Source organism: Protopterus annectens, chromosome 1.part0, assembly GCF_019279795.1.
Source record: "Protopterus annectens isolate FY-2018-M chromosome 1.part0, PAN1.0, whole genome shotgun sequence".
In the NCBI taxonomy this organism is placed as follows: Eukaryota; Metazoa; Chordata; order Ceratodontiformes; family Protopteridae; genus Protopterus; species Protopterus annectens.
The window spans coordinates 208,880,896-208,899,678 of NC_056725.1; the positions used below are offsets into that span (position 1 = coordinate 208,880,896).

The 18,783-nt window shown below is 44.0% G+C and overlaps 1 protein-coding gene across 1 annotated transcript in view; it reads left to right on the top strand.

The window, feature by feature from the left end:
- LOC122799510 (serine/threonine-protein phosphatase 5-like) overlaps nucleotides 1–18,783 on the top strand; it is a 995,806-nt gene that overhangs the window by 493,544 nt on the left and 483,479 nt on the right. The window contains exon 8 of the mRNA XM_044069034.1: nucleotides 6,678–6,718. Within this exon, the coding sequence (XP_043924969.1) occupies nucleotides 6,678–6,718 (41 nt within the window). The remainder of the gene's footprint in view (nucleotides 1–6,677; nucleotides 6,719–18,783) is intronic.

An 18,783-nucleotide genomic window follows, 5' to 3' on the forward strand; every position in this document is an offset into this window, starting at 1 on the left:
ACTGGATTCTAATTGCTAATTGCCAGATTGCTTATTTCACATCATCTGCTACTCAGTTGTCTGATAGTATACTAGATTCTTCTTTGTACTTTTTTTTCAGTTGTTAGACTTACTTAATTTATCTTTGCAATAGCCTTTTAGCTCTGTAGCATTCTTAATTAAGGCTGGCCATCCCACTCACTTATTTTTGCTCTTGATGACTTCTGATGATGGCCTTGTTTATCTCCATAAACCTCTAAATATAGACAAAGACCTACTTATTATTTTCAAACTGATTAGCAATTTGAAGTTGGCCAGTGCTAACTTTTACTATAAGCATGATTGTAAAAGTCGATCTAGTTGATGTTATTGTTATAATTAGAGGAAGTAAAAAGTGCCTTATTTGTCATATAGGCTGGGATGATGGCTTCTCATGTCATTATTTTGATTAGTTATATGTAATAGTCTCCCCTTTCCTTATGAGGAGTAATGCAGGTCTGTTATGTGCAGATCTTATCCTTTTTGGAGATGCTGCATATGGAGGCAAACTTTTCAAGGTTCACCAAGCAGTTTTCTTTGTTTGGGATTCTGGTGTCAGGGTAGATTGATAGACTAGTCCTATCACATACGAAAGATGCCCACGTGCCATAATGGTAGATGTGTAAAAACAGGTCCATCTTTCTCTGGCACCACCCTCTTTCCCCCTTACTATTTTTGATATGGGATTTCTAATTACTTTAGATAGCTTTGTCTCTTTTCTTGTTTCCCTTGTGCCTTTGCTCTAAATTCTATGGCTAACAGAGAACTGAACAGGAGTCCTTCATTGCACATATCTATATTCAAGTGGCAGAGTGTGGCATTTTAAATGATATGCTGCTGTTGTCCTTCCCCATCTGTCATTAAGTACATAACAAATGATGTTCATCATGTTACACTGCTGCAGTCATTACACTTGGGTTATCCTGCCATCAGGCGGTTCCCCAGTTGGCCTGAGTTCCAAAGTCTTGGTCTGGCGTTGGTTGCTGTCGCCTCCTCCCTGGTGTCAGTGCGACAGGGGTATGTAAGATGCAGCCGACGCCATTTTCTCCAGTCTTTCTTGACGTGCGGTGCCCGAAGCAAAAGCAGTTCACAAGTGCCGGTCGGCCGTCTCCTGAGATTTTCATTCCGAATCCAGAACTGAAGTCTTCTACAAAGCTAAGTACCCTGTTGGGGAAACTTTTTCTTGCCTCAGACCGATGTCAGTAAAAGTTAATAACTGTATTTCTTGTGGGAAGCAAATACCTCATAAGGATTTCCATTCCTATTGTATCCCATGCCTAGGCCCAGACCACAACGTCACTGGTTGTCGGTTTTGTGCTAGGTTTAACAAGCGCACTATTAAACGTCTGTTTGATTTTGCCCAACATTATTTTGGTAGAAAATTCAATTATACCATGCCGTCGGAACTTCCGATGACCGGAATACACAAAAAGCGCAAAGACAAGGATAGGCATCCGAGGCCTAAAACTGACGAAGCCTCTTCTAGGCCAGTCGCCGGTTCTCCGGTTTTCAGCGAGGCGCCTTCGCAGCCCCTGACGACCGCTTCTGTAGAACCACAGGCTGCCTCTGACTCCCACGTGGAGATGGCTGGGCCAAGTTATTCAGCCTACCGAGACTAACCTTTCAGAGGGATCCGGAGTAGTTGAGCAACCCACAGCTTCAGAGGGTGTCTTCAGACCTACTCAGTTAAGCATTAAACCCTCAGCTAAGTCTAAGCCTCCTTTAAAATCAAAGAAACAAATACAGCATTCTCCAGGACCTAATCACTCTGATCAGGGGGTCCCATCCCCCTCCTGATAAAAGGCCTAGACAGGATGCAGACTATGACTCATCCGACCAGGTGTCCATCTCTTCTGATTCATCCTCAGACCTAGGATATTCTTTACCCCCTTATGAGGATTCTGATGCTGAGGAATCAATTCCATCAGCCTCACCGCCTGAGGACTACTACTTTGGGGAAACCCTACATACCATGAGGGAGCATTTCCACTGGGAAGGCCAGGATTACTCAAAATCCAAGAAAAAGCTCAGAGACTTCCTTTTATTACCTCAACACAGACCCTTTGCTATTCACCCAATGTTAGATATTGTGGATGATGTGTATACTGAATCCAGCTTAAATCCTGATTCCTTACCTCCAGCCCCTGTTAAACCTGACAGATACTACAGAGTCCCTGACTCTCACAAATTTCTGTACAAAAGCCCTGTAGCTGACCCTGAAACCATTTCTCAAGGACCCAAAGGAGTTAAGGCCTCATCAGCCAAGAATCCAGTTCCCTCTGACAGAGATTCCAGAGCATTAGACAGATGGGGAAAGAAAGTATATACGTCTGCAACTTTAGCAATGAGAGCCTTAAATTGCCAGTTTCACATGCTAAAATATCAGCAATTTTTACTGTCTCATTTAAAACAAAAAATGCTTCCAGAATCAGATCCTCCTAATTTTAAAGAAATGCAGGATTTATTGCATGCAGCTGAACAAGTAGGAAAGCATACTTTGCAATGTGGTTTTGATTCTATGGAGGCCTCTTGCAGAGCAGCAGTTAAAGGCTCTGTCATTAGAAGACATGCTTGGTTAAAAGAACATACGTTACCAGATCATGTTAAAGCAAAATTATTGGATGCACCTTTGCAGCAGGATGTGTTATTTGGAGTTAAGGCAGAAGAGGTATTAAAGAAAGTGGAGGATAAGGCAAAATCAACGCAAACGATGAAGGATTTCTTACAGGTTGAGCCTCCTAGATTTAGCAGAAACTGGCCAACTAAGAATTGGTCCTTTCCAATTACAGACAGACCTCAAAGGGGAAGATACAGACGTCCAAGAGGTAGAGGTCAAACACAAGGTCCTTACAGGCCTCAACAATGGGTTGCATCAGGCCAGAAAGAAGGGTAAGACAGGCCCCAACCATATAAAAAGCACCTCCAATGACTTCCCACTACAGCTGCCAAACAAATCTCTCTTGGCAGCCCCCTTGGGAGGAAAACTGGCACTCTTCTACCACAATTGGCATATGATCACCAAAGACAAATGGGTTCTCAACATTGTATTTCAAGGTTACAGGATCCACTTTCACACTCTGCCAAGGTTAAAAGGAATGCCAAATCTGCCACCAAATCAATAGGTAGAGGCTCAAAAACAAATTACAGCACTCATGGATATGAGAACTATTCAAAAGGTGCCATCACAGGAGCAAGGACAAGGATTTTACTCAAGACTCTTTCTGGTACCCAGAAAGGACAAAGCCTGGAGGCCCATTCTGGATGTTTCATCTCTAAACACTTACCTGGATGTTCCGAAATTCAAAATGTTGACACTACAGCAGCTTCTTCCCATGCTGGGCAAGAAAGCTTGGCTTGTGACTTTGGACCTCAAGGAGGCATACCTGCATGTCCCTATCAGACAAAACTGCAGAAGATACCTCGGATTCATATCTGGTTCAATGTACTACCAATTCTCTGCACTGCCCTTTGGCTTATCTACTGCGCCCAGGGTCTTCACAAAGTGCCTGGCACCAGTAATTGCATTTTTCAGAAAGAAAGGAATTCAAATTTATCCGTACCTGGACGACTGCCTGATTCAAGCAGAGAGCAAGGACATTCTTCTAAAGCATCTGGCGTTTGTAAAAAAGTTATTAAGTTGCCTGGGGTACACAGTAAACGAAAATAAATCAAAACTAGTGCCCTCACAAGAGATTATATTCCTGGGTGCCAGCTTGAACACAATGGCCCAGATGGCTTATCTCACACCAGACAAGCAAGGACAACTGACTCAATACTTTCAATTGATGGCAACAAAGACCCAACTCCCTGCAAGAAAAATTCTGCAGGCCTTGGGTTGCATGGCATCCTGCATACTACTAATTCCATATGCCAGACTGCATATAAGGAAACTACAATGGTACCTAAAGAATGTATGGTCTCAACACTGTCAAAGTTTGGAAACAGTTATACCACTAATTCCTTGCCTTCAACAGGAGTTTCAATGGTGGGCTCAAGCTTGTCACCTCAACAGGGGACAGCCTTTTGCACAACCCACAGCCAGGGCAATCACTGACAACAGATGCATCGGATTACGTCTGGAGAGCACACATGGCAGGCAAATGTATTCATGGCACGTGGCCCGCAGAACAAAGGCATCTTCACATCAATCAGAAAGAGATGCCAGCTGTACAAAATGCCCTTATAGCTTTCAAGGACCTGCTGCATCCAGGACAACTACTACTAAAGACCGACAACACCATAGTTATGTGGTACATAAACAAGCAAGGGGGCACTCACTCCTAACCCCTCGGCAGACAAGCCATGACCTTGTGGAACACAGCTCTAATCTATCAAGTTCATCTGCAAGCACAATTCCTGCCAGGAGAGAAAAACACACTGGCAGATGACTTAAGCAGAAACATCATGGATCCCTACGAATGGGAATTGAATCCACAAATATTCAGAATGATAACACAGAAATGGTGGAGCCCGGACATAGATCTGTTTGCATCCCCAATAAACTGCCAGCTACAAAACTTCTGCACAAGGAGTTACCATCCACAAGCATGGAAAGTGGATGCCCTCTCATTCAGCTGGGAGAACCTACAAGTATACGCTTTCCCACCACTACCTCTCCTGCCAAAGGTACTCATAAAAGCCAGGTAAGAAGAGCCAAAGATGATCCTGATTGCACCAGACTGGCCACGCCAGCACTGGTACCCAATCTTAAGGAGCTTAGCACAATAAACACCCTGCATTTTGCCTCAAATCCCACATCTGCTGACTCAGCATAACAATCAAATACTACACAGCCAGCTAAAGACCTTAAACCTAGCTGCATGGAAGATTCCTTAGTCAAGCAAGCAGTGCCTCTCTCCAAAGCTGTTATGGATGTCATTCTGGAGGCTAGAAGGCCTAGTATCAGGAAAGCCTATTCGGATAAATGGAAGAGATTCTGTGCCTGGAACCAAGCTCACAGCCTTTACCCTCTTGTCCCAAACATTCCTCAGATACTACAATACTTAACTGAGATGCTGGACAAAGGCCTCTCCTTCTCATCCATCAAGATCCACGCCTCTGCCATCTCTGCTCATTACAACACGGATCCACCAATTTTCTCTAATCCTCTGTTAAAACAGTACCTCAGAGGGGCTAAAAACATAAGACCTCCCCGTAGAGCACCTACTCCAACTTGGGACCTCAACTTTGTTTTGGAAAAATGAACTTTACCTCCTTTTGAGCCAGCTAACACAGCAGAGTTAAAATACATCTCTTGGAAAACTGCTCTGCTCCTGGCGATAACATCAACATGAAGAGTTTCAGAACTACAGGCGCTAATGGCAGTGGAACCTTTCCTCATTTTCCACCAGGACAAGGTGTCTTTAAGAACTAACCCTACGCTTATGCCAAAGGTGGTATCCAGTGGGGCTCTAAACCAAACTATTCACCTGACAACTTTTTATCCTAAACCACAGAATAAAGGGGAGAAGACTACTGCATTATTTGGACATTCACAGGCAGTTACGCTTTTACTTGGACAAAACCAAAGCTTTCAGAAAATCTGAGCAATTATTGGTTGCATATGCTGCAGGAGCACAGGGAAAAGCCATTTCAAAACAGACTATTTCAAAATGGATAGGACATTGCATATGTTTCTGCTACACATACCATGGAAAACCTGTACCTAGCAGCATTAGATCTCACTCCACCAGGGCAACAGCCACTTCAACTGCCTACCTCAGGGGAGTACCTACCAGGGATATTTTGGAAGCAGCAACTTGGAGTTCTGTACATACCTTCACCAAGCATTACCATCTGCCTCTATACTCTAAAATTCAGAGCTGGCTTCTCCATTGCAGTGCTGCAGGGCCTTATAGCCACCCCTAATACCTTATAGAACCAACCACCCTACCTCAGCTTTGTGATTCTACCCAAGTGTAATGACTGCAGCAGTGTAACACGATAAACATAGTACAGTTTTGTAACTACCATAAATGTAGATGTTCAAGTGTATACACTGCTGCAGTCCAGGTTACCCTCCCTCCTTTGCCTCTTACTGGCTTATACGTACCTATGTCTTCTACTCTTTACTACCTGTGGGGAGTATTTGCTGGTAGCTGTAAGTTGTTGTTTGCTTTTCTTATGTATGTTTTATTAGCAATTGGAATTGCCTACCTATTTAGAGGCACCTGACATCTGGGGCAAGAAAAACTGAAGAAAATGGCGTCGGCTGCATCTAGTATACCCCTGTCGCACTGACGTCATGGAGGAGGCGACAGCAACCGACGCCGGACCAAGACTTTGGAACTCGGGCCGACTGGGGAACCGCCTGACGGCAGGATAACCCAAGTGTAATGACTGCAGCAGTGTATACACTCGAACATCTACATTTATGGTAGGTACAAAACTTTTTTATGCACAGGAATTATAGCTTCAGTGTTCTGCCCTTAGCAAAAAAAAAAGGTCAGTTTGCTTTCGTAGGTGGTCTGCTGTGAAAGATTTACATTTTAGAAGTAAGATTTATGCAGGTAGATGATATTTCATTATTTCCTGTATTTACATGGTCATTCATTGTCTTTTTGTATAGATATTTTGTTAAAAGTGAAAGGTTGGAAACTAGCAATGCCTCTGTTTACTGGTGTGCTCAGTGTTTTCCCTTGTTTTTCCTCCTTTTACAGGACCAATGTGTGACTTGCTGTGGTCTGATCCTCAAATACAGGTAGGTGGTTTTAGTGTCTTTTATGCATTAAGAAATTGTGAAATGTCCTTCCATATCACTGTTGCAGTATTCCTTGTAAAGGGATCCCCTGCCAAGGGTAGCCCAATGTCTGGCCAGTATACCAAAGCCTTAGGTTTTTTAAAAGGGCATCATACATCACACGTATGCTCCCTGCACATGGTGTAGGGCATAAAGGTGACATGCGAACATACATACCTCAGAACTTCTTTGCCACCAGTTTGAATACCATCTTTGATCATCTGTCTGAACACAGTCTCATTTCTGCCAGTTACCAAACCATTTTCATGTAAGTGCCCCATTGGGGGTTTCTTCCTATCTTGTCTTTTTTTCTTGTAACTGCAAGGTTACTTTGTCATCCAAAAAATGAAGATGTCAGTGTGAGAGACAGATTCTCCCCATAAGGACTGTCACAAGCAGTGTTTGTTTGGCTTGGGTGGTTCTTATAACCATACATCATGTGCAATTTGTCAAGTGTTTGTCCCTAAGGCTTTTCATAGATATTCTTCGTGTTTCACTGTTGCAGTCATTACATTTGGGTAATCTGCTGTCAGGTTGCCCTCAGTCGGCCTGAATTCCAAAGTCTTGGGTCCTGCGTTGGTTGCTGTCTTCTCTTCCATGACGTCAGGTCATCAGGGGTATAAAACATGCAGCTGACACCATTTTCTTTGGTCTTTCTTGCCGCATGGTGCCCGAAGCAGAAGCGTTTTGCAAGTGCCGGTCGTCCGACTACTGAAATATTCGAGTTTGAGTTTCAGAACCGAAGTCTTCACTAAAGCTAAGTACCCCGTCGGGGAAACTTTTTTCTTGCTTTTTACCGATGTCAGAAAAAGTTAATTGTATTACTTGTGGGAAGCAAATACCTCATAAGGATTTCCATTTATACTGTATTCCTTGCCTAGGCCCTGATCACAACGTGCCTGACTGTCGGTTTTGTGCTAGATTTAACCAACGCACTATTAAGCGTCTGTATATTTTTGCATTCAAGTATTTTGGAAACGGATTTAACTACCCAGAAATGTCGTCTGATAGCAATCCGACTACCGGAGTACATAAAAAATGCAAAGAAAAGGACAGAGAAAGGCAGTCAAGATCCAAAACCGACAACGAAACTTCTAAGCCAGTCGCCGATTCACGGTACTCAGTAAGGCGCTTTCGCAGCCCCTGATACCCGCTACCTTCGAGTCGCAGGCCTCTACCGACACCCATGTGGAGTTCGGCGTGCCGCAAGATACTCAAGGTATTGGACGATGTATCTCCCTCAGATGGGTCAGGAGCCACTGAGCAGGCACTGAATTTTGAGGGTGTATTCAGGCCTCAACATTTGTATATCAAACCGATGACAGCTGCAAAACCAAAGACAAAAGCAACTTCTAAAACTAAAAAAACTGACGCATGAGCGACGTGCACAGGCCTCTATGCCTAAAATCAGATGATCAAAATGGCTGAAGACCTTATTACCTTGATCAGGGGTACCCATCCCCCTCCAGATAAGAGACCTAGGCAAGACACTGATTATGAATCTTCAGATCAGGTTTCTGTTTCTTCTGATTCCTCTTCTGATCAGGAATTATCTATACCTCCCTATGAGGATTCTGATGTTGAGGTGTCTATTCCATCTGCATCTCCTCCTGAGGATTATTCATTCGGAGAAACCTTGCATACTTTGAGGGAGCATTTTCACTGGGAGAGTTAAGACTTTTCAGGATCAAAAAATAGGCTGAGGGATTTCCTTCTCCCTCAGCACAAGCCTTTAGCCATTTCCCCCTGTTTTAGACATTGTGGATGATGTGTTTTCGGAGTCCAGCTTGACCCCTGACTCCTTACCTCCGGCTCCCAGTAAGCCTGACAGATATTACAGGGTCCCTGACTCATATAAATTTTTTATTTAGAAAGCCCTGCTGCTGATCCTGAAACTATTTCACAGGGTCCAAAGGGAGTTAAGGTCTCAACAGCAAAAAATCCTACCTCCTCTGACAGAGAGTCAAGGGCACTAGACAGATGGGGAAAAAAGGTTTATGCATCTGCAACCTTGGCAATCAGGGCCTTAAACTGTCAATTTCATATGCTTAAGTACCAACAACATGTTATGGGATTGCTGAAACAGAAAATGATGTTGATTCCAGAATGTGCAGAAAATAAAGAATTGCAGGAATTATTGCATGCAGCTGAACAAGTTGGAAAGCTACTTTGCAACGTGGTTTTGATTCCTTAGAGGCCTCCTGCAGGGCCGCAGTTACTGGATCTGTGATTAGGAGGCATGCCTGGTTAAAGGAACAAAATTTGCCTGATCATGTTAAAGCTAAATTGCTAGATGCACCTTTACAGCATGATTCTCTGTTTGGTATTAAGGTAGAAAAGGTTTTAAAGAAAATGGAAGACAAAGCTAAATCTATGCAAACTGTTAGACTTCTTACAAGTGCAGCCACCAAGATTCGGTAGACACTGGCCTACAAGAAATTGGTCCTTTCCTGTGTCAGACAGAGCTCAGAGGCAAATCCAGATGCCCTAAGGGTTCCAGATACCAGGCACAAGATTCATATAGGCCAAAGCAGTGGGGTTCTTCCACCTCCAAATCTGGAGGAGATAAAGCGCAAACCTACAGAAAGCAATCCCAATGACTTCTCTCTGCCTACACCATGCACTTATCTTTTGGCAGCACCCATAGGGGGAAAATTAGCACTTTTTGCTCAAAATTGGCAGTTAATAACCCAGGACAATTGGGTACTAAACATTGTATCACAGGGATACAGATTCCATTTCCACACAAGGTCAATGGCAAATGGTTGGCCAGATCTGCCAAAAAATCAATGGGCAGAGGCACAGAAACAGGTTACGTCCCTCATGGATATGGGGGCCATTCAGACAGTACCAGAACAGGAAAAAGGACAAGGTTTTTACTCAAGACTGTTCTTGGTACCCAGAAAGGACAAGGTCTGGCGGCCAATACTGGATTTATCAATTTTGAACACACACCTGGACATTCCAAAATTCAAAATGCTGACTTTGCAGCAGTTTCTGCCCATGCTGGGCAAGAATGCTTGGCTGGTGTCTTTAGGCCTAAAAGAGGCATACCTGCATGTCCCAATAACACAATCGTAGAGAAGATACCTCAGATTCAAGGCTGGCTTAATGCATTACCAATTCTCTGCACTACCCTTTGGCTTATCTACTGCACCCTGGTTCTTTACAAAGTGCCTGGCACCAGTAATTGCATTTTGCAGACAAAGAAGTATACAAATATATCCTTACTTAGACGACTGTCTCATTCAAGCAGAGAACAAGGACACTCTTCTTCGACACCTGGCATTTGTGAAAGGGCTTCTAACATGCCTAGGGTGCACAATAAACTAAAAGAAATCACAACTGGTACCCTCTCTCAAGATAACATTCCTGGGTGCAAGCTTGGATACAACTGCCCAGATGGCTTACCTCATGCCAGACAAGCAAAAGCAACTACTGCTTACTTCAAACTGATGGCAACAAAAACCCAGTCTTCTGCAAGGGAAATTCTGCAGGCTCTGGGCTTCATGGCATACTGCATCCTACTGATTCCATATGCAAGACTGCATATGAGGAAACTTCAGTGGTACCTAAAAAGTTTATGGAGTCAACATTCACACAGCCTGGAAACAATGATTCCTCTCATTCCCTGCCTACAACAGGAGTTTCTATGGTGGGCAAAGGCATGTCACCAAAACATGGGACTGCCCTTCACTCTACCCCCTGCCAGCCAAACCTTAACAACAGACGCATCAGATTATGCCTGGGGGGCCCACATGGCAGGAAGATGCATTTAGGGCTTATGGACACCAAAACAAATGCATCTACATATTAACCAGAAAGAGATGCTAGTTGTTCAAAATGCCCTAACAGCCTTCAGGGACTTACTTCATCCAAAGACAACTACTGATAGACGGACAACACCACAGTCATGTGGTATATAAACAAGCAAGGGGGCACACACTCACATCCCCTTTGCAGATTAGCCATGGCACTGTGGGACACAGCTTTGACATACCAAATACACATTCAAGCTCAATTCTTGCCAGGAAAACAAAACACTCTGGCAGACAATTTAAGCAGAAACCTTATGGATCCTCACGATTGGAAACTAAATCCACAAGTCTTCAGCAGGATAACAGAGAAATGGGGGAGCCCAGACATAGATCTATTTGCCTCTCCCCAAAATTATCAATTGAAAAGATTCTGCACAAGGACTTATCACAGACAAGCATGGAAAGTGGGCACCCTATCCTTCAGTTGGAAAAACCTGTCAGTTTACGCCTTTCCTCATCTTCTACTCAAGGTCCTCCTAAAAGTCAGACAAGAGAACCCAAAGATGATATTAATTGCCCCGGACTGGCCCCACCAATACAGGTACCCATTCCTAAGGAACTTGGCTCAATACCCAGCTTGGACCTTGACTCAGACCACAACTACTGTCCCAGCAAAACAGTCAGATCCTGCACAATCAATTACAGTCTCTGAACCTGGCAGCATGGCTAATCATGTAGTCATACAAACAACACCTCTCAGTAAAGCTGTGATGGATGTTATTTTGGAAGCCAGAAGGTCTAGTACTAGAAAATCTTATGCTGACAAATGGAAAAGATTCTGTGCTTGGAATCGAGCACAATGAAACTGATGCAGCAGAACCAAATATTCCTCAGATATTACAGTGCTTAACTGAGATGCTTGACAAAGGCCTATCTTTCTCATCAATCAAAGTCTCTGCCTCTGCCATTTCGGCTCATTACAATACAGAGCCACCAATCATTTCTCATCCTTTACTAATGCAGTATCTTAGAGGAGCCAAAAATGTAAGGCCTCCTAGAAGATCACCATCACCTACGTGGGATGTCAATTATGTGTTGGAGAAGCTCACCCTGCCTCCATTTGAACCAGCTGCTACCGTTGATCTAAAGTTCTTGTCATGGAAAACAGCTCTGCTACTAGCAATTAATTCAGCAAGAAGAGTTTCAGAGATACAGGCCCTCATGGCTGCAGAGCCTTTTATCATATTTTACCCAGACAGGGTGTCTGAGAACAAATCCTACTTTCATGCCCAAGGTGGTTTCCAGCGTGGCTCTTAATGAAACAATTCATCTGCCAACTTTTTATCCAAATCTGCAGAACAAGTGGGAGAGAATTCTGCATTCCTTGGACGTACACAGACAGCTAAGATTCTACTTGAACAGGACAAAAGCTCTAAGAAAAACTGAGCAATTACTAGTGTCATATGCTGCAGGATCAGAAGGAAAGGCTATTTCAAAGCAGACAATTTCAAAGTGGATAAGCCACTGCATCCGTTTCTGCTACTTGCTCCTTGGCAAACCTGTGCCCAAGGGCATTAGGTCTCATTCCACCAGAGCTGCAGCTACTTCAGCAGCCTTTCTCAGAGGAGTACCAACCAAAGACATTCTAGAGGCTGCTACTTGGAGTTCTGTTCACACATTTACAAAGCATTACCATTTGCCTCTCTACTCCAAGTCCAGGGCAGGCTTTGCCACTGCAGTGCTGCAGGGCCTTATAGCCGCACCTAATGCTGTTTAGCTCCAGCCTCCCAACCTTAGCTTTGGAATTCTATCCAAATGTAATGACTGCAACAGTGAAACACGAAGAACATAGTACAGTTGTGAACACTTACCATAAATGTAGATGTTTGAGTGTATTCACTGTTGCAGTCCAGGTTACCCTTTTGCCATCCCCCTGTCATTCTGAAGTTTATCTTTTCTTCTCTATCTTCTATAACCTATGTGGTGCATTTGCTTGTAGATGAAGGTAAAGTTTATATTGATGCATGTATATATATATATATATATATATATATATATATAATATATATATATAAAATATTTGCTACCTTTTTGGGGGCACCTGACATCGGGGCAAGAAAAACTAAAGAAAATGGCGTCTGCTGCATGTTTTATACTCCTGACGTCATGGAAGAGAATGCAACAACCGACGCAGGACCCAAGACTTTGGAATTCAGGCCGACTAAGGGCAACCTGCCAGCAGATTACTCAAATGTAATGACTGCAACAGTGAATACACTCTAACATCTACATTTATGGTAAGTGTACACAACTGTACTTTGGTTCTCTAGGTGTATAGATAAGGAGAGACAGTGTCTCAAGTTGTTGGTATAGGGTATGATGGCAGAATTGTCCCTAATCTGAGAAGACAACCATCTGCCAAGAAGGTGGCCAAAAAATTGGGTTAGATTCTGCTGCTGTTTTAAAGCCCGGAGGATTGTCCAGATGTTCTTCGTGTTTCACAGTTTCAGTCATTAAGTTTCCAGCTAAACTTGATATCTGTATTAGGAACTGTATTTAGAACACATCTAGAGCCTTTTTACTGCATTTCTTGTGTTGCACTTATTTTAAAATAGTTTTTTTTCTTAAAACTTGCATTTTACCTCTCTCTGGCCTAGCACTAATGTGGGTCATTTATTGCACTGTTCTAACCTGTTGCTACTTGTGTATCTCTGCTATCTTTAAACAAAACAAAAAAAAAAATCTTGCTTTTTTCCCACTTTCTGAAATTTAAAAAAAAGTTCAGTTACAGATTTGCTGTTCTGAACTGTGTAAGTTTCTTGGAGGCCATTGCTTGCTTGGGCTAAAGGGAAGTCTGTGTTCATTAGTGGCAGTGGTAAACACTGAATAGCCTGCCTGCCCCTGTGGGAGTGGTTACTGCCTAGAAACTGCAGTTTTATTGGCCATTTTGGGTCAGTTCCAAACTCCTTGATCCCCCTCTCTTAAAACCCTCTTTTGCATGTTTCTCCGCATAGCGAAGCATCGGGCAGCGCCGCTTAATCAGGTTTAAACTATTCCCGGCTGCACAAAGTCTGCTCTTCACTTTTTCCCTTAGAACTGTTCCAAATCTCAGAGTAAGCACTCTATTTTCCTTCTAAAACCCAGCAGTAGCTAGGATAAGTGTCTTATAAGTAAGCACTAATAAACTAAAGCACTACACCCTCTTATACTCCCTTTAAGTACTTGGCTCCCTATTGGTCCTTTTTGATCAAGTCAAAAAGTAATTCCGTATACTATTCTGGCATGTCCAAAACTCAGTTTCAGGTTTACTCTCCAGTCCAGCTGGTGAATATGGGAATCTTGAGGCAATGTTACAACTGCCTTATGTACACAGACCACCCTCTCCTCTTCCCAACAAGCTCAAATATATATGAGAGATGCAACTATATAGCCAAACTGGAGGCTGAGCTCTCTCAGCATAGTACTGGCACGGTCAGTCTGGAGGAGAAGGTACTTACACACACCACAAATCCAGTCTCACATAGACCTATCGCAACAGCAAACCAAACACATAAGCACACAAAAACATACTCGTAGGCTCTAAATAGAAATCTGCCCAAGTAACAGAGACCTCCAAGGCAGACATCCATGCAACTGCTACCCCACAATAATACCCACATATCACATAGTTCACAAAGTTAGTGTGCCACACAGTCACAGTCCTTAAGGCTAAACAACACACCTAATACACTTGTAATAGGTGACTCAATTGTCAGACACACTGATGTCCCTCTCACCAGGCTGAACAAGGAGAAGGTCACTGTAAGCTGCCTGTCGGGTGCCAGGATCCGCCACATAACACAAGCACTCAGGTCACTCCAAAGCAAGTACAAATATGACTCTGTCATTGTCCATGCTGGTGTAAATGACCTGAGACGTACCTCCCTGGATTACATGAAAAGAGACTTAGAGGAGCTCTCTGATCATGTGGCCCAGGCCAGTATGACCCTGACCTTGAGTAGCATCTTACCCTCACCAAGAATGATACCACAGTATAAAGACAAAATGATCAATTTCAACAATTGGCTAAAGTATTGGTGTCACTCAAAGGGGATCCAGTGTCTGTCAGCCTGGGATGACATGCTTGACAAGCCACGTTGCTTCGCTAGGGACGGCTTGCACCTGTCACCCCTGGGTTTTCGATTACTGGCCAAGGCTCTTGCACCCCCATAGTGCCTTTTTTAGGCAAGGCTCAAAAGACAAACCCACCTCCTTAGACAACACAAGGAAAAAGAAACTAAGGGTAATGCTGCTCAACGCCAGAAGTCTAAACCTCAAGATGCACACACTCGAGGCTCTCCTCAGTATGGAGAATATCGATATCTGTGCAGTAACAGAAACCTGGTTCAAGGCTCCTGAGTGCACCCCAGCACTACCGGGCTATACCTCATACCATGCTTTTCGGCCCCAAAACTCGGACCGAACCACAAGAGGAGGGGGAGTATCCATATTAATCAGATACCCATACCCCCAGGCTAGTGGCACTGCACAAAGCATCTGAGACCATCCATGTGCAACTAACAGTGGGCAAAAATGCCTTCCAGTTTGTAGCCTGCTACAGACCACCCTCCCAAACTCAGGAACCCCAGTCAGCTTTCCTGAAGACACTGGAGAATATGAAGGTCTCTCCAAACACCATTATATTGGGTGACTTTAACTTCCCAAACATAGACTGGGAGCACTACTCAAGCCCCAACACCCCAGCCCAACGGTTCCTAGAATTTATAAACTCAAATGTTATGGAACAACTGGTCACCACTCCCACAAGAGGGGAAAACATATTGGACCTGATCATCACCAACATGCGGACTCTATGTTCCATACCAGAGGTATACCCCTCATTGGTAAGATCTGACCATAAATTACTCACTATGGGCATCCATATCCTGTCCCCACCCCCAGCAAAGGAAACCACGGTCAAAAACTTCTCAAAAGCAAACTTCCCACTTCTCAAAACCGAGGTGGAATCCTTCAAAGCCCCAGGGCCAGTGGAAAATACGGCCCAAACCGCAGAATCCTTTACAAACGCATTGTATGGATACCTACAGGAATACATGGATGTTCATCGTGCATACAGATGCAGTCATAACAGATGGGTTCTCCTGCCGTCAGGCGGGTCCTCAGTCGGCCGAATTCCAAAGTCTAGGTCCGGCGTCGGTTGTCATCACTTCCTCCCTGATGTCAGTGCGACAGGGGTATAAAAGAACCAGCCGACGCCATGTTCTTCAGTCTTTCTTGCCGTGCGGTGCCCGAAGCAGAAGCAGTTCGCAAGTGCCGGTCGGCCAGCTCCTGAGATTACGAAAAATTTGGACCGAAGTCTTCTTAAAAGCTAAGTACCCCGTTGGGGAAACATTTCTTGCCTCAGACCGATGTCAGACAGTTAATAATTGTATTTCTTGTGGGAAGCAAATACCGCATAAGGATTTCCATTCCCTCTGTATACCTTGTTTAGGCCAGACCATGGCTCTCGGCCTGTCTTTTACATTCAAGAAACGGACTATTAAGGGCGGAGTTCTGCCCATGCTGGGCAAGAATGCTTAGCTGGTGTCTTTAGGCCTAAAAGAGGCATACCTGCATGTCCCAATAACACAGTCGTAGAGAAGATACCTCAGATTCAAGGCTGGCTTAATGCATTACCAATTTTCTGCACTACCCTTTGGCTTATCTACTGCACCCTGGGTCTTTACAAAGTGCCTGGCACCAGTAATTGCATTTTGCAGACAAAGAAATATACAAATATATCCTTACTTAGACGACTGTCTCATTCAAGCAGAGAACAAGGACACTCTTCTTCGACACCTGGCGTTTGTGAAAGGGCTTCCAACATGCCTAGGGTGCACAATAAACTAAAAGAAATCACAACTGGTACCCTCTCAAAAGATAACATTCCCGGGTGCAAGCTTGGATACAACTGCCCAGATGGCTTACCTCATGCCAGACAAGCAAAAGCAACTGACTGCTTACTTCAAACTGATGGCAACAAAAACCCAGTCTTCTGCAAGGGAAATTCTGCAGGCTCTGGGCTTCATGGCATACTGCATCCTACTGATTCCATATGCAAGACTGCATATGAGGAAACTTCAGTGGTACCTAAAAAGTTTATGGAGTCAACATTCACACAGCCTGGAAACAATGATTCCTCTCATTCCCTGCCTACAACAGGAGTTTCTATGGTGGGCAAAGGCATGTCACCAAAACATGGGACTGCCCTTCACTCTACCCCCTGCCAGCCAAACCTTAACAACAGACACATGAGATTATGCCTGGGGGGCCCACATGGCAGGAAGATGCATTCAGGGCTTATGGACACCAAAACAAATGCATCTACATATTAACCAGAAAGAGATGCTAGTTGTTCAAAATGCCCTAACAGCCTTCAGGGACTTACTTCATCCAAAGACAACTACTGATAAAGACGGACAACACCACAGTCATGTGGTATATAAACAAGCAAGGGGGCACACACTCACATCCCCTTTGCAGATTAGCCATGGCACTGTGGGACACAGCTTTGACCTACCAAATACACATTCAAGCTCAATTCTTGCCAGGAAAACAAAACACTCTGGCAGACAATTTAAGCAGAAACCTTATGGATACTCACGAGTGGAAACTAAATCCACAAGTCTTCAGCAGGATAACAGAGAAATGGGGGAGCCCAGACATAGATCTATTTGCCTCTCCCCAAAATTATCAATTGAAAAGATTCTGCACAAGGACTTATCACAGACAAGCATGGAAAGTGGGCACCCTATCCTTCAGTTGGAAAAACCTGTCAGTTTACGCCTTTCCTCCTCTGCCTCTTCTACTCAAGGTCCTCCTAAAAGTCAGACGAGAACCCAAAGATGATATTAATTGCCCCGGACTGGCCCCACCAATACAGGTACCCATTCCTATGGAACTTGGCTCAATACCCAGCTTGGACCTTGACTCAAAGACCACAACTACTGTCCCAGCAAGACAGTCAGATCCTGCACAATCAATTACAGACTCTGAACCTGGCAGCATGGCTAATCATGTAGTCATACAAACAACACCTCTCAGTAAAGCTGTGATGGATGTCATTTTGGAAGCCAGAAGGTCTAGTACTAGAAAATCTTATGCTGACAAATGGAAAAGATTCTGTGCTTGGAATCGAGCACAATGAACTGATGCAGCAGAACCAAATATTCCTCAGATATTACAGTGCTTAACTGAGATGTTTGACAAAGGCCTATCTTTCTCATCAATCAAAGTCTATGCCTCTGCCATTTTGGCTCATTACAATACAGAGCCACCAATCATTTCTCATCCTTTACTAAAGCAGTATCTTAGAAGAGCCAAAAATGTAAGGCCTCCTAGAAGATCACCATCACCTGCATGGGACCTCAGTTATGTGTTGGAGAAGCTCACCCTGCCTCCATTTGAACCAGCTGCTACCGTTGATCTAAAGTTTTTATCATGGAAAACAGCTCTGCTACTAGCAATTACTTCAGCAAGAAGAGTTTCAGAGCTACAGGCCCTCATGGCTGTAGAGCCTTTTATCATATTTTACCCAGACAGGGTGTCTCTGAGGACAGATCCTACTTTTATGCTCAAGGTGGTTTCCAGTGTGGCTCTTAACCAAACAATTCATCTGCCAACTTTTTATCCAAATCCGCAGAACAAGAGGGAGAGAATTCTGCATTCCTTGGACATACACAGGCAGCTAAGATTCTACTTGAGCAGGACAAAAGCTCTAAGAAAAACTGAGCAATTACTAGTGTCATATGCTGCAGGATCAGAAGGAAAGGCTATTTCAAAGCAGACAATTTCAAAGTGGATAAGCCACTGCATCCGTTTCTGCTACTTGCACCTTGGCAAACCTGTGCCCAAGGGCATTGGGTCTCATTCCACCAGAGCTGCAGCTACTTCAGCAGCCTTTCTCAGAGGAGTACCAACCAAAGACATTCTAGAGGCTGCTACTTGGAGTTCTGTTCACACATTTACAAAGCATTACCATTTGCTTCTCCTACTCCAAGTCCAGGGCAGGCTTTGCCACTGCAGTGCTGCAGGGCCTTATAGCCGCACCTAATGCTGTTTAGCTCCAGCCTCCCAACCATAGCTTTGGAATTCTAACCAAATGTAATGACTGCAACAGTGAAACACGAAGAACATAGTACAGTTGTGTACACTTACCATAAATGTAGATGTTTGAGTGTATTCACTGTTGCAGTCCAGGTTACCCTTTTGCCATCCCCCTGTCATTCT